General features: G+C 68.6%; 1 protein-coding gene across 1 annotated transcript; it reads left to right on the forward strand.

Moving 5' to 3' along the window:
• Positions 1-2198: 2198 nt before the first annotated feature.
• Positions 2199-13304, forward strand: Znf469 (zinc finger protein 469). The gene is made up of 3 exons (XM_013012717.1): positions 2199-2594; positions 2709-5237; positions 5322-13304. The coding sequence occupies exons 1-3, from the start codon at positions 2199-2201 to the stop codon at positions 13302-13304; spliced, it is 10908 nt and encodes a 3635-aa protein (XP_012868171.1).
• The last annotated feature ends 5366 nt before the right edge of the window (positions 13305-18670 follow it).

Here is an 18670-nt window from a genome sequence, read left to right on the forward strand (position 1 = left end):
TCTCCCACTTCAAAGGGGCCCCTGCCACTGAAATGCACACCGGTGTGGCAGCACCGCGGGCTTCGCCAAGAGCCCGGCTGGGGCCAGAATCGAAGCATGGGTGCACAGTGCCCGCGCTGCCCCTCATCCTTGTCCCTCTGGGTAGAAGCTGCGGCTGGCACCCAATCCCCTGGGTTACTACAGGCAACATGGAGGCCCAGAGACCGAGGCCAGAGGAAGGTGACCATGCGTAGGGGCGGGGCCAGCAGGGTGGTGAGGAGAGGGGGCCAGGGCTGTGCAGCCAGACCCCGGCCTGCCTGGACGAGGCTCAGGCTGTCTGCCTGCAGTTCCCTGTGTGGCTGGGCACTGCCGCACAGCCTCGGGCAACTCACACCACAGCCCTGAGCCTCCTTTCCTTGTCTGTAGCTATTTGCTGCCTCGATTTCTTTTCTGTTCGGTGAAGGTTACAAACAACCGGGAGGTGAGCTTGTGAATGAGTGAGTGAGTGAATGAATGACGTCCTCGTGGAGGTCCCCTCCAGGCCCCGCCGCCCATCACTAGGGAAGGTCCGCTTGCCGCTCTGTGACCGGACCGCCAGGGTCTTCGGGTGCCCCTCCAGGCAGGAAGGCGTGGGAGCCGGTGTCTGCTGCCTCCCCCCACGGGGGCTGGAGGGCTGGGGTGTGGTCCAGAGGGAGAGGCCTGCCTGGCAAGAGCCTGGGCTCGCCCCACGCCACAAGAACAGAAGAGAAATGCCCGGCTCCTGGGGAATCAGGGGGGACACCCCTGCAGGGCCCAGGGGGCCAAGATCATTCCACTGCAGTACCCCGGCCCTGTCCAGGGCCTCCAGCCCGGCAGAGCTACCACCAGCCTCCACCGGGCAGGGGAGGCCCTGCTGGCCCCGCTGAGGTTCCTTCCGTCCCCTCCCGGGGCCTTGGCCACAGCAAGGCGCGCACGCGCACAGTGGCAGTGCTAATACGCCCTCTGCTTTCTTTGCAGCCAAGAAAACCCCAGTCCTCAAGTAGCTGTGCGGCACGCCAGTGCGGGCCCCGCCTCCCCAGGTGCGTGGACGGAGGCCGGCAGCCCTGGCTGGGCCCAGCCCTCCCCCCTCCCCCCTCCCTCTCCGTCCCCGCCAACCTCCCCTCCCCCGCGGTTTGGAACACAGGCTGAGCTGGGCGGATGGAGGCCGTGGCCTGGGGTCGGGGCCCAGGGAACCCCCACCTGACTGCCACAGGGTCGGGGGAACCCACCTTGCCCCAGACCCCAGCTCCTCCTCCGCCCCAGTCAAAGCCCCCACCCACCCAGCTCCCCTCCTGGCTGATGGAGGGTGTGGTGCTGCCCTCTGCTGAGCAGTCCCAGAACTGCATCCACCACAAGGCCCTTTTTCTCTGGTACTGCAATTTGAACTCAAGGCTTCGGGCTGGCTCAGCTTACTTGCTCAACGAGTGCTCCGTCACTGCAACCACACCTCCATCCTGGCTTTTTGATGGGCTTTTGTGGAGATGGTGTCTCATAGACTTTTCTACCTGGGCTGGCTTCTACTGTGGTCCTCTAGATCTCTGCTTCCTGAGTCTCTAGTATTCCAAGACAGCAGGGTCTCCCTGAAAGACGCCTTGGGCAAGTCACTGCCCTTCCGTGTGCCCGCCGCAGGCAGGGGCCTGGCAGCAGGATGCGCCCCCTGCCGGTGAGCTGGGGTCATCCTGTCCAACCTGCAGGCAGGACAGGCCCCAGCCGGTGACTGAGGAGCAGGAGACCCAGCCTTCTCTGCAGTGAGCGTCTCTATGTGAGCACAGGCCTGTCGGAATGCGAGGCGGGACTCCTGAGCCCGCTCTGGGTTGAGTCTGCCCCCTCCCTGAGCTTCCTGTGCCCCATCAGTGTCTTCAGGTCTGTGGGAGCAGGGAGGGGCTCCGAGCCCGCACAAGGCCCCTGCAGGGCGCGAGCAGGCTTCCCAGCCCCCCGCGACCCCCAGCCCGCACAAGGCCCCTGCAGGGCGTGAGCAGGCTTCCAGCCCCCGCGACCCCCGGCCCGCACAAGGCCCCTGCAGGGCGCGAGCAGGCTTCCCGCCCCGCGACCCCGGCTCACAGCTGACTTTCCCTTGCAGGGTTCTCCCGGGACCATGCGCGCAGGCTCTGCAGGCCCCCCCGAGGGCTGAGGAGGGCTGCCCGGCCCACCCCCCACCGCCCCCCTCAGACAGCCGCCTCCTCCTAGCATCCAACGCTGCCATGCCGGGGGAGCAGCCCCGCGGAGCACCGCCCGAGGGCCTGACCACGGACCTGCCGCCCTGCCGAGTCGCCCGCGGTCTGGGAGGCCCCTCCCCGCACGCCCTCCAGGACCGCTCCCCGGCCGGCAGGGGCCCCCTGGACACAAGGGAGACGGGCAGCAAAGCCCGGACCAGGGAGCCCCCCAAGGCCTGCCTGAGGCAGGCTGAGGAGGCAGAGTCCGAGGCCTCGCGCCTGAGGGGCCAGGCCCTGGGCAGCCCCCCCAGGAAGGAGAGCGGCTCTCGGGTCCCACCAGGGAGGAGCCACACCCCCGCTCACACGTGGCCGGCCAGCCGGGCAGCCAGCAGCCCCCCACCACCCTACAGCCTGGGGACGGACCAGGCCTCCCACGCCTCAAAGGCAGAGGCCCCCCAGGGCCAAGGGACTGCAGCCCAGCCCAGGCCCAGCCTGCCCAGGCCCAGCCTGCCCAGGCCCAGCCTGCCCAGGGCCAGGTCCCTGCCCGTCCCTGAGGAGCTCAGCTTCCAGGAGGCCCCTTCCAGCTTTACCTCCACCGACGGCACCTCACCACGCAGCACCCCTGGGCCTCCGCCCCTTCGGACCCCCCAGAGCAGAGGCACCAGCCCCCGCAGACCCGCCTCCCTCTGCCAGCCCCAGCCCCAAGTGCCCAGCCTCTGGCCCACTGCTGCTGAGAGCAACTTCCAAGGTGTTCATTTTGGGGTCCCCTCCGCTGAGCTGGAACCCTTTCCTGAAAGCAAAAGGCCTGGCAGTCCCAGGGGGAGCCCCTTTGGGTACCCTGTCCCGGCCCGCTCTCCGCCCGGGGCTGACACCGAGGCCTTCGCTGGAAGCCTGGCTGGGCGGGAGCCGGCCCCGGGGCCGCTGCTGCTGACCTTCCACCCGCCCGTGGGAATGTGGGCTGAGGCCGCCGGGGCCCCCGGCCCTGCCTACCTGCCGCCCTCTCGGCCTGCCCAGAGCCTCCTGCCCGGCTACCCCGGCCAGACGGCCGGCCACGAGGCCCCTGGCACCCTGGAAGGGGTGCCCTCCCCCTCTGCTGCTGCTCACTCGTCCCCAAACCCCTTCCCAGACAGTTTGCACAAGAGCCTGACCAAAGTCCTTCCTGAAGGACCCCCTTCTGCCCATAAAGGGCTGGGCCTCCCCAGGGGCCCCCCAAACCCTCTGCCCCTGAAGTACTTCGCAGGGAAGTCCTACGGGGCCAATGGGGTGGACACCAGCCCAGGGCCTCCGGACACAGAGCTCCCCGTCCCCGGACCCCCAGCCAGCAGACTGCCCCCGCTGTGGGACCCCGCGGTGCCCTACGTGGCCCGGGCCCCGGGCCTGCCGGCAGCAGTGAAAACTGCATTCTTCGAAGGCCAGCTCCACCCCGGCCAGCAGTATTGCCTGCCCCACCGCACCCCCATGTCTTGGCCCACAGTACTCCCAACCTCCGGGCCGAACCCCCATCAGATGGGGGTGCTGAGCCAGCTACCATTCTCTGGGGGGGGCCCCAAGTGGCCCGGGGACAGCCAGGGGGCCCCGGGCTCCACCAGCACGGTGCCCAGTCCTGGGGAATCCCTGGTAGCCGCGAGCCTCAGCCCAGGCCAGCCCGGCGGCTCCCCGGGCCTGCTCAGCTGCAAGAGGCCGAACGACCCTGGGGCTCTGCCGCCGTTCTTTGGGGGAACCCAGCCCCAGGTGTCCCCCCGAGGGGCCCCTGGCCTGCCCCCGCCTCGCGTGGTGGGGGCTTCCCCCAGCGAGTCTCCCCTGCCCTCGCCTGCCACCCACACCACGGGCAGCAGCACATGCTCTTCCCTGTCCCCGCCATCCAGCAGCCCCGCCAACCCCAGCTCGGAGGACAGCCAGCTCCCCGGCTCGCTCCAGGCCTCAGCCTTCTTCCACGCCCCTGCCCACTCCCAGGAGACCTGCAGCCCCTTCCCGTCCCCAGAGCCGCCCCAAGCCCTCGCCACCCACTACCAGGCCTTCCCCTTCAGGGATGACGGGCTGGGGACCGAGGGCACCTTCCAGGGTCTGGAGGAGGGGCCGGGGGCGGGCGGGGCGGGGCCGCAGGACCGCCTTCAGGGCCCCGCCCCGTACCTCACCCTGAGCAGCGCCAGCCTGGACCAGCTGGACGTGCTGCTGACCTGCCGGCAGTGTGACTGCAACTACAGCAGCCTGGCCGCCTTCCTGGAGCACCGGCAGTTCTGCAGCCTGCGGCCGCCCCGGGCCACCCCAAAAGTGCCTGCTGACACGGGCCCCGGCCCACTCAGCCACAGCCAGGCGGCCCCCTTCCTGCTGGCGGAGGGCAGAGAGGACCCCCTGCGGACAGGCCTCCTGCCCGGCCTGGCCACGGCCCCCTTCCCACTCCCTGCCTCTGACCTGGACCTGGAAGACGACGCCAAGCTGGACAGCCTCATCACGGAGGCGCTCAACGGCCTGGAGTACCAGGCCGACAGCCCGGAGCTGGACAGCAGCTTCATTGATGTCTTCGCAGACGAGGAGCCGTCCAGCTCCAGGGCGGCTGGCCCCGGGCAGCCCCCCGGCTCCCGGGCCGGAGCAACTCCGGAGGACGACGTCCCGTCCCTGCTCGCGGCTCCCGCCGCTGCCTCAGAGCTCCGAACCCCCGGCCCTGGGGACAGAAACTGGCCAGCCCCAAGCAGGCCCAAAACCCGCTCCCTGAGCCTGGCCGCCTCAGAGTCGGCCGTCAGCCCCGCCAGGCCGCAGAGGAGAGGGAAGCAGTTGAAGTTGTTCCAGAAAGACCTGGACATGGCCAATAGCAGCACCAAAGGGCCGGCCAGGGCCATCTGCCTGAGACCGAGGCGGAGGGGTCGCAGTGCCGACCGGGTGGCCCCCTGCCCCAGGGACCTCAGAACTCAGCCTGGCAAGGGCCCTGCAGACTCGGACCGGCAGGTCCCTGCAGGGACCAGGAGCTCCAAACGCCCACGCCTGCCCCCCGGGAAGGACCCCAGGAAGAGAAGGGTGCGGGGCGGCTCGTGGAGCAAAGAGTTCATCCACAAGATTGTCCAGCAGAAAAACAAGCGCTACCGGAAGCACGCCCCACACGGCCGGGGGGCGCAGGGGCCCCCGCTTGCCGGACGGCTCCGGCCCAGTGCCCGGGAGAGCGGCCTCGGGGTGCAGGGCTGCACCTCCGACTCCGAGGAGGAGGAAGGCCTCCCACCGCAGGGTCCAGGCTCCAGAGGCCGCCCGCGCCCTGGCCGTCGGCGGGGCCACCGAGCCCACAGGCAAAGGGAAGAAAAGTTAACCCGGGGCCCCCAGGAGCTCACAGGGCAGGAGGCTGGGAACCCAGAGGAGACACACAGCCCACGACAAAGCCTGGACGCTGGAGACACCCCTGTGGAAAAAGGCCCTGAGCATTCTGACCGCACACCAGTGGTTCCTGCCAGTACTGAGCCCCTAGAGGAAACCCAGCCGTCCCTGGGCCTCACTCCGGAGCCCCTAAAACCTGAAAGGGCTGCAAGCGTACGCCCTGACACTGTGAAGCCCGGAGAGGTGACCAGTCCTCCAGCGCCCCAGGGGAAGGAGAGCCCCAGGGGTCCCCAGCCCAACAGGGACAGGCCATCGGGGAGCAGCACCCACGCGCTGCCCGGCCAGGGGGTGTCCACACCCAGTGTGAGAGCCCTGCTGAACGCCTCTGCCTGCACAGAGCTCTGCACGGGCCAGGACGGAGAGGCCTGCTCCACCCAGCCAGGAAGTGGCCCGGTGCCCACTGCCAACACCACAGCCGCTCCACGCCCTCAGCCAAGCGTCACGTGTGTGAAGGACTCTGCAGTTGGCTGTAATCCTGCGCACTTTGACAGAGACTCCACGGGGGTCCCAGCTGCCCCAAAGGGGTCCCGAGCCGACAGCGGAGCCCTCCCAGGCTGGGCCCACACACCCACGGACGGGGCCGGCTGTCCTCCTGAAGACCTGTATTCCACCGGCCCTTTAGCTGTCCACACCAGCAGCCCCTCCTACCTTGGCTCAGAGGGAGTGGATACCTTTGAGCCACATGAACCAGAACCACCAAAGAGCGCCCACCGTGCAGCCGAGAGGGACCTGGACAGAGCCCGGTCACCCCTGGCCTTGGCGACTATGTCCCTCTTCTCAGGGCCGCCTGAGGATGGATTCGACCTGGCTGCAAACAGGGACAGCCACAGGCCACTGGCTCACACCAGCCCCCTCCCAGGGAAGCCACTGACGGACGCCCTCTGCCCCTCGTTTCTGCTGCTGGAAGCGGAGCCCCCCGTGCTGCCGAGCCAGCGTCCGGGCCTCCCCGCGGGTGAGGCGTGCGGGCAGCCGCGTCGGCCTCCATGCAGAGGGACGCTCCCTCCCAGCCCTGCCCCCGTGCCCGGGAAGGGAATCGAATACAGCACTGCCTTCACGAGCGATCTGTGGGAGGACGAACTAGAGATCAAAAGATTGGTCACGGAATTAGAAAGCCAGCTGCCTAGAAGAGCGGGCGTGCACGTGATCCCCGGAGAGGCTGAGGAGGCCGCGGGGGCAGACGGGCGCCGACCCGGCCCGGGCCCAGGGCCGGCCCCCCAGGCCGCCTTGCCTCCCAGGGCCGCACTCCTGGCAGTTGGCCTTCCCGGGCTGGGGGAATCGAGCCCACGCTGGGAAGAGGCTCTCAGAAGTCCCCACGGCCAATGGCCCTGTCCAGACACAGGATGCGCAACTTCTCCTCCCGGCACTGACTTTACCCCAGCTTTGGGGGCTCCTTTTGACCCTTCCACGGACAGCCTCGGCTCTCGGGCCGCTCAGGAGGCTGGTGTCTCCCAGATGGAGAGGGGCAGCAGGCGCCCTTCAGGTGGCCGTCTGCCCAACCCCGGCACGCGAGAGGAACCCCCGCCCCATGCCGGGAGTTCAGCCAAGGGCAAACCCAACGGTGAACTTTTATTTCCTAAAACCAACAGAACTACCCCGATGCAAAGCAAGGTGTCCGCAGCCCGGGGAGGGGCTCCCCCACCGCCCTGCCAGGCCGGGCAGCCCCGGCGGGACCGCCGTCTCCCAGAACCGGTTGGACACGTGACGCCCGAGGTGGCGCTCTGGGGTCATGGGGGAGCACTTGCAGACACAGCCCCGCCTCCGAGCGCCTGCCCCCACACCCCCTCTCCGGGCAGAGCAGGGGAGCCAGAGAGAGCCACACACCACCCCGTGGCAGAGGAGTCTGGCTTCGAAGGTGAAGACCTGGTACCAGCCGGGCCCCCCCAGCCTGTCCCTCAGTTCTGCCCTGTGCAGAGTCCTGCCTGGGTGCCTGATTCGGGCCCCCGCAGGAGGCCCTGGGACCCAGCCTCCTGCTACGTCTGTCCACTCCCGGTCCTAGGCATCAGAGGTGGGGACACAAAAGACACCCAGGCCCCCCCTGGGCAGCCAGCTGGGGGTGCCCAGGGCCCACGCCCCAGGGGCCCCTCGGATGGAGGAGGAGACCGTGAGAAAGGAGGTTCCCCACAGCCTGCCCAGAGCACAGCTGTCCCTGAGGTGCCCGGACACCAGCCCGAGGCAGATGGACAGATGGACTTGCCAGGCTGCACTGAGAAGCCTGAGGCCCAGCGAGAAGGCAGCCCGGGGCGGTCGGGTAACCAGAGAGGCTCCAGAGAACCACAGCTCCTCACCAAGCTCCTGACCAGTCCCAAAGGCCCCGCAGGCAGCCGGGAGGGAGGCAGGGCGGGCTCAGGCTCCCCGGAGCAGGCCAGGGCCCCCCCAGGCCCCACCTCCTCGGGCCCCGCAGCGGCTGAAGGCAGAATTCTAGAGACCGTGACCAGCCCAGGCCTTGCCGGGCAGCCGCTTCATGGTGGTGAGAGACCCGCAGCCGCCCCCAGAGACCCGGACATGTGTGCCCCTGCACCCACTTCCCTGGCCACCCCCACTTCCCGTGGCCCACAGCTCCCGCCCCGGGGAGATCTTCCCTCCGCCCCGCCCCGAGTCGCAGTAGCCGCAGGGGAGCCGAGGGACCCTCCCAGCCCCCCACATCCGATGCCTCTGGAAGGAACAAACCGTGCCCAGCCCCCCACAAGGGATCCCCTGTCTTGGATGAGAAGCCACCGTGATCCTGCCAGGATCCTGCCTCGCCACTGCGTCCTGCCGGCTAATGGCCCCGAGGACCTTCCCACAGGCCAGCCTGGCCTCACGGACACCTTAGGCCCCACAAGACACGGGGGTGACGGCACACTGATGACTCTAGAAGATTCTAGAAGAGAGGAGCTGGGGAGGACACTTGCCCACGATACTGCCCCTCCCCCGAGGAGGGCTGTCTCTCCAGGCGCGGCTGTCCGGGCTGCTGGCCTGTCAGGCATTCCCACCCAAGAGGGCACAGAGGCCCCTAGGGGGCCGGTGGCGCCGAACCCCCACTTCAGGGGGGCCCCACTGCCCACCACCGCTGACCCGACTCCCGAGGGCCCTGCCTCAGGCCCCCCGAGGAACACCCCCGGCCCGGACACCTCCACTCTACCCATGGACCTTGCCATGCCGGGGACCACAGAGTCGGGCCCCAGCCTGGAAGCCGAGGTGGCGGCTGGCGGCGGAAGCCAGGGAGGCCCGGGCACAGGCGGGATCGCATGTGCGGTGGCAGAGATACCCAGAGCCAGCACCCGAAGCCCCACCGCCAGCTCCTCCCCCCCAGGGCTCCCGCAGTCCCAAGATGCCTCCGCCGGGGACCCTCCCCCGAACCTCATCGGTGTCTCCCGGAAGCCCCTCAGTCCCAAACGGAGGCCCCTCAGTCCCAAACGGAGGCCCCGTGGCTTTAAAAGGAAGGCTGAGCCTATGGAGAAAGGCCAGGGGAGAGGCCAGGCCCCCGCAGAGCCGCCAGTGACCTGTGAGGTCTGCTCTGCCCGCTTCTGCACCGTAGCTGGCCTGAGCAGACACCGAGCCAGGAAGCACGGGCCCCGGGAGCCTGCCTGCCCCCCGCGCGCCCCCAGAGCCCTGGAGCCCACCGCCCAAACACGCAGGGCTCCCCGGAAGAGAGGCCACAGGGCACCCGGGAAGTCAGGGCCAAGGTCCCCGCCAGCGGGCCCCGGCCACCGCCCCGGCCACTGCCCTGCGGACATGCTGGGTGCTGAGACATCAGAGACAGCTCCTCAGAGGGGGCCCGGGGGGGCCGGCGCGCCCCTCAGCCAGCCGCAGCCCCCCTCCGGCCCAAGCGGACAGCGGAAGGGCGTGAACACCCCGGCCGCAAAGCCCAGTAGACCAGGGCCGCTGGAGGCCAACAAGTTCCACGCCAGAAAGACAGAGCGAAGAGAAGGCCGGAGGCAAGCGGGCGAGCCCACCGCTGCTCTCCGTAACCCGGAGAGGACACGAAAGAAGCAAGCCGGGGCACCGAGGGCAGGGAGACCCCGGGAGCTGGGCAGTCCCCAAGCTTCTGCCTATGGCTCCACCGGCCTCACCCACTCAGATCTGCCGACAGCAACCGGCCATCATCCTGCGAGCGGCCAGGAGGGACAGCGGGCGGCCGCTGTGGGCCCTCTGCCTCGCTCAGCACCGGAGGCCCAGGGACCGGATGGCGACGCAGACCGGGGCCTGGGGCCTCTGGGCCCACCAAGGTCCCCTCCAGGGTGGTGGGAGGGCGGCTTGCCGCAGGACCGGCCCGTGGGGCCGAAGGAAGTCACGGCTGGGCAGTTGGAGGCCACGCGCGAGGCTGGGGACCTGGGCATCCGCAGAGCGCTTCTGCAGGCTGCCGGGAGCCCACAGGGGGACCGCAGCAGCGCCCAGGGAGGACTGCACGGTGGCCCGGGCCCTCCTGAGGCGTCCGGTTCTGCAGCGGGCAGCACTGCTGGCCAAAGCCTCCCGGCCACCCCGGACACCGGGGGAGGGGCCCTGGAGCCTGCAGGCGCCGCCGCCCGAGTCCCCAGCCTGGGGCGCGGAGACCCTGTGAGCATGTTTGATGACGAGCAGTCCTTTTCACAGCTTTTCCCCCTGGGCGGCCGCCTGGCCAGGAAGAAGAGCCCCCGGGTCTACGGAAAGTGCTGCAAGAGGCCGCAGCAGCCCCTGCCCGCCCGGCCCCCCAGCAGGGCGGAGGACCGCCCCCCGCCAGCCTCCCCCCGGCTGCCCACAGACCTCAGTGACTCAGGCTCCCTCTGCCTCTCCCACGAAGACCTGTGGGATGACCACAACGAGGTCGTGGGCCTTCCCGAGCCCTTCTTCACGGATGGACTTCTGACCCAGGTGCCTGGCTTTGACCCCTGGCCCCCCAGCCTCGGCCTGTGGACCTTGGAGCCCAGCAGGGTGGAGGAGGGGCCCTCCCCCCTCTCCAAGGAGGAGGAGGAGGAGGAGGAGGAGGAGGGGGAGGAGAAGTGGCCGGAGGCCATCCCTCGCCTGCACATGGTCCCAGCGGCCTGGCGAAGCCTGGAGCTGCGGGGCCCCGAGGAGACCCCTTCCTCGCTTGGGGATGCGAGCCCAGAGCCCCCAAACCTAGAGAGGGAGCACATGGATGACGGGCTCCCTGGGGACTCGGGCCTGCTCCCCCTGCGTGCCAAGGGCTTAGAGGTGCTCGGCTCGCAGCTAGAGATACAAGACCTGCGCTTCCTGGGCTCCTGCGACGACCTTGCGGGCCTCCTCAGCCCGGGTCTGCTGGACTTCGAGGCCGCAGCAAATGCCCAGGGCCCAGGGAGCAGGGGGAGGGAGGCGGTGGCAGGGGCAGGCCGAGGGCCAGGCGGATGCCGGGCCGCGCCGGGCAGGAAGGCCTCCCATGAGTGCCCGCTGTGCCTGCAGCGCTTCCGCGGCCTGGGCGAGCTGGACGTGCACGCGCTGGCGCACGGGCCGGCGCCGCCCCACACCTGCTTCATGTGCGTGCAGCGCGGGTTCGGCTCGAGGGAGCTGCTCTGGGAGCACCTGCGGGAGAAGCACGTGCAGGCCGGGCCGGGCCCCTGGGCCTGCGGCATGTGCCTGAAGGAGGTGGCCGACGTGTGGACGTACAACCAGCACCTGGGAGAACATGCAGCCCGCTTTGCGCTCGCCGGGCGGCCGCTGCCACCCTCGGGGGACCTGCCCCCGTGTCTGGAAGGGGACAGCGCCTTCACACACTTCCTGAACAGCATCATGGAGCAGACATCGGAATCGCTCAGGGCCGGGGGCCCCGGGGAAGCACCCGGGCCGAAAGGGGGAGCCGAGGAGACCCCGGGGGAAAGAGGAACGCCCAGGCCGTGCAGCACCTCCTCCAGCCACGACAGAGCCCTGACACCTCCCGGGGTGTCAGCCGGCTGGGGCGGCCTGTCTGCGCTAGCCGGCACCTCTGCCACCCTGTCGGGCCCCGGCAAGATGTCCCCAAGCCTGTCCCCGGACCCGTGGTCCCACAGGGAGCACCTGCTCCAGGCCCTCCCAGTGCACCGAGACTGCAAGAACCTGCTGCGGGACTGCCACCACTGCGGGAAGCCCTTCCCCAAGCCCTTCAAGCTGCAGCGCCACCTGGCGGTGCACAGCCCGCAGCGCGTCTACCTGTGCCCCCGGTGCCCGCGGGTGTACGCCCAGCACGGGGAACTGCGGGCCCACTTGGGCGGGGAGCACGGGCTGAGGGAAGAGCGCGAGCTGCCGCACACGCCGCTGTACACCTGTGAGCTCTGCGCCAACGTCACGCATGCCATCCGCAGGTCCTTCATCTGCAGTTCCTGCAACTATACCTTCGCCAAGAAGGAGCAGTTTGACCGGCACATGGACAAGCATCTGAGGAGCAGCCAGCTGTCCTTTGCTCTCCGGGGTGCCAGGCGGCCGGGGGCCTCTGAGCAGAATGGGGCCCCTGGGTGGGAGGCCTCGGCCTTTGAGGGGACACTGCCTAGCAAGCGGAGCAGGGTGGCATTGCCCAGTGGCCAGCCAGGGCCCGGCAAGGCAGACAGGCCCCTGTCCCCAGGCAGCCCTGCCCTGAGTGAGCCTTCCCTCCTGCTCCTTTCCCAGATCTTCCTGGAGGTAGAGTCCAGCACCGCTGAGGGGCAGCCCAAGACACAAGAGAGACCCCCCAGCCCCGCCAGCCCCGTGGGTCACCCAGTCAGGGAAGCCAGGCTGCCTGCTGATGGCCAAGAGCTTCTGCCCCGATCTCTGTCTCCTCTCCCAGATTCCCTGGCTGATGGCAGAGGTGGCGGAAGGCTGGAGCGAGCCCTGCAGAGGCCCAGGGAAGGCACCCCAGCCGGCAGCCCTGGGCCACGGAAGCAGCCAGCTCCCCAGGAGGGAAAAGGGACTCTGCACCTGCTGTCAGGGAAACGCCAGAGCCCAGGCACCCGGGGCCAATGCGCCCCTGGCCCTCCTCCAGGAGACCCCTCCCTGCCCCACAGAAAGAAGCTGGGGCCCGGGGGTCCCATGGTGCCTGAGGGGGGTGAGGGGAGGCTCTCCCACAAGGACCGCGCCCACAAGCCAGAGCCCCGCCGCAGCTCACCCCCGGACAGGACACCCCAGCTCCCAACAGGGCCCGGGAAGCCTGTGGGGCGGGGGAGGCCCGAGCCCGCAGGGACGAAGCCCACCACCCCCAAAGCCAAGCCCAGACCTGGCTCCCACGGCAGTGGGGAGTCACGCCACAGCACCAAGACAGGGGGTGGCAGCCAGCCCCAGCCGGCCAGTGGGCAGCTCCAGAGCGAGACGGCCGTCACCCCAGCCAAGCCCGGCTGCCCCGGCCCGAGCCCCACACCAGCCCAGCCCAGGCCTCAAGCCCAGGCCAGGGGCTGCATGAAGAGCCCCAGAGAGGCCAGCCATCAGGGGCGTCGGGGGTGTCCAGGCCCCAGGGAGAAGAAAGGCCAGGCCCCGGAGCCAGCCAGGTGCAACCACGTGGGGAGCTCAGGTACAGCCCCCTCCGCCCCTGAGAAGCCCCCCCGGGCTCCCCGGAAGCAGGCCACGCCCAGCCGAGTACCCCCTGCCAGGCCCAGGACGGGCAGCCAGATGGGCAGGACCAGGCCCCAGCCAGCAGAACACCAGAAGGAGGGGCCCAGCCACATGCCCAGGAAGGAAGCCCCGGGCAAGGCTTCCCCCCTGCCCAGACCCCACAAGAGGGGCAGACACGCCCCCGATGCTGAGCCCCGAGACCGCCGGACGGCTGAGTCCCAGAGCCACCTCCTCAGCCAGCTCTTCGGACAGAGGCTGACCAGCTTCAAGATCCCGCTGAAGAAGGTCGCTTCTGAGGAGCCCGCCGGAGCCGCCGCCTGGAGCTGAGCCTGCACACCGGCCGTCCGACGTGCCACGGCTCCCTGCTGAGACACCGACTTACCCACACCCGCCCAGACCAAGGCAGGCGCCGAGGCCGCTCAGGGCAGAGGCAGGCGGCGGCTGGACCCCAGGGGCAGGCCAGCGGAAGCCCTTGGAGCCGGTGAAGCTGCCATCTTGACACTTACTTTCCCTGAAGCTGAAGAGAACAGCTCCTGCCCCTGCCTGTGCTGGCGGGCGGGCGTCCTATGCTGTAGAACCCATGTGAAGGTTTGCACACGGCCCCACTACCTAGCAGGGCAGTGATGAGGGCGGGTCAGCTGGCGGCGGCTCCACGCTTGGACTTCCGGTGACCTCAGAAACCACGTGGGGGAGGACCCACTGGTCCCCAGGAGCCCAACGGGCCCCCTCCCTCTGACCACAGGGTCCTACTGGCCAACATTCCCAGTGCACCTAGACCTGGGGACCCGGCCAGCCTCGCCCGTGCCCCTCCCCCACCCCTCCCCCTAGAGCCTTCCTCCCACATGGGCTCTCCACTCTCAGAATCCACTCCTCTGCTCTGAAGGTTCTGGTGCTACACTCCACGCTGTAATGTGAATGCAGGCTCCCCGGGCTGCTGCGGGGAGGGAGACCAGAGGGAAGCCCTGCTCCCTCACCAGCCAGGCTCCAGCCCCAGGGTCCCGGCGGTGACAGGGACCCAGCCACGTGCACGGCTGTCTCCCCACGTCCCGAGGTGCCATCTTGCTCAAGGAGGAGACACCCCACCGGCCTCCTGGGGGCCTCTGGGTCTCCTGGCTTGTCTGGGGGTCTGTTGCTGTTTTTCAGTTTTTAGCTTGGTTGCCACGTGTATGTCCAAAAGGTTTTATTTTGACGTTTCTAAATCAGGCCCAAACTGCCTCTCTAGAAGGTGCTACGGGTCCTTCCAGACCCGCCTCCCTGTGGATGAAGACAGGTGGGGACGCGAGGCCGTACTGTAAACTCACAGCTCACTCGTCTTTCCAAATATATTCCCACTATTTTCGCAGAAGGCCTCCCGGCTGTGTGGCGTCTGTCCTTACCCCTGCCCCTCGCCGAGGACCAGGACTCAGCCCGGGAGGGTTGTCTTCCACTGCTGGTGGGGACACGCAGGACGGGGCTGGACAGTTCTGGCCTCTCGTTGTCCATGGCTGGCCCGCTGCCTCTCACAGACGTCTGCTGCAGGGCAGGGGTCGGACTGCAGGGGAGGCCTGCCCACAGGGGCTCCGTGAGGCCTCTCCCCATCTAGTTGCTCATGTTCAGACACCATGTGATTCTGGGCCCGGGGACCCACCCCAAAGGCTCCTGGCTACCTCTGGGACTGGGGGGGGGGCGGGCAGGTGGGGTGCCCTGAGAACCTGGGACTGAGAAGAACCTGGGTGGAGACAGGCTAGAGACGAGACAGGCCTGCAGCCCTGCCCACCCCCCCCGCCCCCATTCAGTGTACTGAGGAGGCTCTGCTAGGTGCTTCTGCCCAGCCGGGGCAGAAGGTCGGGCCGGACACCCTCCACAGGCACGCTGCCCAGCACAGACCCTCAGGCGCTGACTTCCGGCACTGCTGCCCCCCACTGTCCCCTCCCTGAGTCCCCCAACTGCCCTGGGGCCAGGAGACCCACAGCAGGACAGCCCCAGCCTGGCCGCCAGGTGGCAGCCTTCACCAGCCGGGACGGGCCTCCACGGAGGGACGGCCGGCAAGGGCAGCCCTGGGGCAGGCCACGCGGACACCACACACACACACACACACACACACACACACACACTCACAGGCGCAGTGGGGCAGGTACAGCTGTATGTCATATCCGGATGCAAGCAACTCGAGGTACCTTGGGGGTCAGGGACCTGGCCCGAAGGGGTCCTGGACTCGGTTGAGCTGGGAGCCGAGGAACAGTGAGCTGGGCCTGGGAGCAGGGGCTGCAGAGAGAAAATGGTGCAGACCCCTGCCCAGGGGCCGCACCTCTGTCCTCAAGGGGGGGGGCACCAGGCCCCTCTCACCCTACGGAGCGGCCCCCATGACCGCAAATTAGGCAGGGAAGACACAAAGTCACTCCAATGGCCAGGGCCTCACCAGTGCCCATTAATGACCCCAGCCTGAGGAGGCGGGGAGGGGAGAAAAGGGGAGAAGGCAGTGCTGTGTGCCCGTGGGCCATAAGGGTGTGGGGGCCGGGGTGACACGTGTGGGGGCGGGGGGGGCCGGGGTGACACGCGTGGGGGTGGGAGGGGCGGGGGGGGCACGCGTGGGGTGGGAGGGGGGCCGGGGTGACACGTGTGGGGGTGGGAGGGGGCCGGGGTGACACGCGTGGGGGCCGGGGTGACACGTGTGGGGGCCGGAGGGTTGCGGTGACACGTGTGGGGACAGGAGGGGGGCCGGGGTGACACGTGTGGGGGTGGGAGGGGGCCGGGGTGACACGCGTGGGGGCCGGGGTGACACGTGTGGGGGCCGGAGGGTTGCGGTGACACGTGTGGGGCCGGGAGGGGGGCCGGGGTGACACGTGTGGGGGTGGGAGGGGGCCGGGGTGACACGCGTGGGGGCCGGGGTGACACGTGTGGGGGCCGGAGGGTTGCGGTGACACGTGTGGGGACAGGAGGGGGCCGGGGTGACACGCATGGGGGTGGGAGGACGGGGGTGACACACGTGGGGGACCAGAGGGTCGTGGTGACCTGTTCTCGGCCAGCCCGGCGGGGCAGGGCCGGAGGGAGAGGATGCGTGGTGGCAGCAGGTCGCTCACCTAAGCGTCCTGTGGCTGGGCTTTTGAACAATCTGAGCTGGAAGACGAATTTTCCCAGACTTACAAGCCCCAGCCCCTCTGCAGGAAGGAGGGGTGGAAGGGTCTGAGCAGGGGCTGCAGGGGGACTCTAGGACACTTGGGGCCCGTGCCAGGGTGATGGGATTGCGGGTTCCGGGGAGGGGCCCTGCCCACGTCACTGGCCACGGGCCACGTGCATCCTACACGATCCTCCAGTTTCTGGAAAAACAGGTGAGGAAGGTCAACCCCCACTGCTCTCGGGCTCCATCTCCAACATCCCCGGGGCGGCAGCTGGGGCGGCCGGTGAGCCACACAGCCTCTCTCTGCCCACAAGGCCAAGGCCATGCCCCCTCCCCACAGGGCAGTGTCTGCCTCTCTGGCCATGGGGATGTCCTTGGGGGTGGAAGCTCAAGGCCACTGGTCTCCTGCCAGGGGCTCCCAGACAGAGGAGGCTGGAGGGGCCTTCCCAGAGCACCCCCCAGGAGCCCCACCGGGCTGCCCCTGGCCCCGGAGGAGGACAGGTGTCTGATAGGGTGGTGAGGAAACAGCTGGGGGGCGTGGGCTGGAAACCAAGGGCCTCAGGCTACCAGGCCCCTTGGACCTCAGTTTCCCTACCAGAGGGCCACTGCCCCCCCCAAGCTCTCCATGCCAACTACAACTTCTCTCTACTGTCTTCCTCCCTCTCCACCGTGGCCCACGGCAACAGGATGCACGCAGACTTTGGCTCCACAACTGCTGGTGCACAGAAGGAAGGAAAGTTGGAAGGACAGAAGAGAGGGACGTGGGGAGAAAGGCAGGGGAGGACGGGACTGAGGAAGAGAGAGGAGGGGTGGTAGGAGAGGAGGAAGGCAGCAAATGATGTCACCACCCGACAGAGATGAGGAAATATCAGATAATGTCCTGTCACCAGCACGCTTGGCAAGTGGTCCTGGGCCATGGAGGAGCGCATGCAGCAGCCTCCGGGGAGCTCTCTGGGCGCTAGAGGACCACAGAGACTGAGCCAGAGGGGCAGATGTGGCTGCCTGGGCCAGCAGTCAGCCTCCAGTCCTCAGGCCTGGGAACCAGTGCCAAGCAAAGCTGAGCTCCAGGTCCACAGAGACAGAGGGGACAGGGCACCCACAGCAGCTGCCTGCCTGGGGTGGCCAGACACCCCAGTGTGGCCTCCCAAGGCGTAACTTAATTTATTTTCACATCCTTGCTGCTGTTTGACCTCCTTAGCAGTCATGTGGTATTTAAAACTCATTATCCTCATTGAAACAGGAAGTTAATTAAACCCTTCTTGAAGCCTGTGCTGACAAATGTTGGGATCGGCCACTGGCTTGGCACATCAGCTCCAGAGCCAGGGGACTGCCAGGGATCTGGGGGGCCTGAACCAGGCAGAGGTGGGAGACAGGCAGGCGGGACAGGCAGAGGGGGGACAGGCAGAGGTAGGGCACAAGCAGAGAGATAAGGGGACAGGCAGGGGGACAGGCAGAGGTGGGGGACAGGCAGAGGGGGACAGGTGTGGGCTCTGCTCCAGCTCAGCCTCTAGCGTCCCTCCTCGGTTAGTGTCTGCCTTCCCAGGGCAAATCCAGCTCCGCCAGAGGCTGACGTCCGCTCTGTGCCTCAGTTTATCCACCTGGCCAGTGGCAATGGACAGTTCCTTCAGAGTGTTGCTCTGGCAATGCATGTCAGCCCCCAGGGCAGGGCTGGCAGGGCAGCGCCCCACGGTCCCCCCCATCACCACAGTGAGCAGGGAGCAGGAGCCCACGCCCGAGGCATAGCACAGAGGGCTGATTTTCTCCCACTGCAATCACAAAGTTCCCTCCAAAAATAAGGAAAATAAAGAAGATAGGCAGCAGCAAGGAAGGACGCAGCTGGCACCAAGGGCCTATGCCACAGAGATGTGGGCCCCGCTGTGGGAAGCCAGGGCGCACCCTCGCTCTTGGGAGGAGTCAGTGCCCGAGGTGGGGCCGCGCAGGCTCGCATGGAAGCCCCTCTGACCAGACTCCCCTTCACGCTGCAAGTCTGGCCCAAGATGGGATTGCTGATCCTCCGCTGGCCACTCCCACGGCCCAGGGCCCAGGGCCCAGGGGGGGACCACGCGGGCGGGACGGGGCCACCGCGAGGGGCGGGGCCACCGCGAGGGGCGGGGCCACCGCGAGGGGCGGGGCTCTGAGCCCCGGGACCGCCCACTGGGACCGCCCACTCGGACGGGCTGCCCCTGGAGAGCTGAGCCGAAGAGGCGCTCAACTCCACACCACCAACTCCGCGTGCGGCTGTCAGGACGGATCGCCAATGCTGGCTAAGCCCGAGGACACAGCAGCGTCAGGGGCCTAGGAGGAATGGAGGGGGCCCGAGGGCCGGGGCTGGGCCTGGGTCTGGCTGGCATATGCCCTGCGCCAGCCTGGCGGAGGCAGGCTCCGCGCGGAAGACACACCAGGCGGGGCGGGGTCTCGGGAAGGGGGCGGGGCCAGAGGCGGGAGGGACTGGCCCGGCGGGGGCGGAGTCTTGGGAACGGGGCGGGCCAGAGACGAGAAGAGCCAGCCACGCGGGGCGGGGTCTGGGGAGGGGCGGGGCCAGCGGCGGGAAGAGCCGGCCCTGTGGGCGGGGCCTGGGGAACGGGGCGGGGCCCAG

The sequence above is a fragment of the Dipodomys ordii genome, unplaced genomic scaffold (genome assembly GCF_000151885.1).
Source record: "Dipodomys ordii isolate 6190 unplaced genomic scaffold, Dord_2.0 Scaffold18, whole genome shotgun sequence".
NCBI lineage: Eukaryota > Metazoa > Chordata > Mammalia > Rodentia > Heteromyidae > Dipodomys > Dipodomys ordii.

What these genes read in the sequence shown, in the direction of transcription:
- Znf469 (XM_013012717.1), top strand. Translation starts at nt 2,199, where the DNA reads ATGCCGGGGGAGCAGCCCCGCGGAGCACCGCCCGAGGGCCTGACCACG. An exon ending in AGGCCTCCCACGCCTCAAAG is followed by an intron (nt 2,595 to 2,708) that starts GCAGAGGCCCCC and finishes GTCCCTGAGGAG; the next exon opens with CTCAGCTTCCAGGAGGCCCC. An exon ending in ACAAGCGCTACCGGAAGCAC is followed by an intron (nt 5,238 to 5,321) that starts GCCCCACACGGC and finishes CTCGGGGTGCAG; the next exon opens with GGCTGCACCTCCGACTCCGA.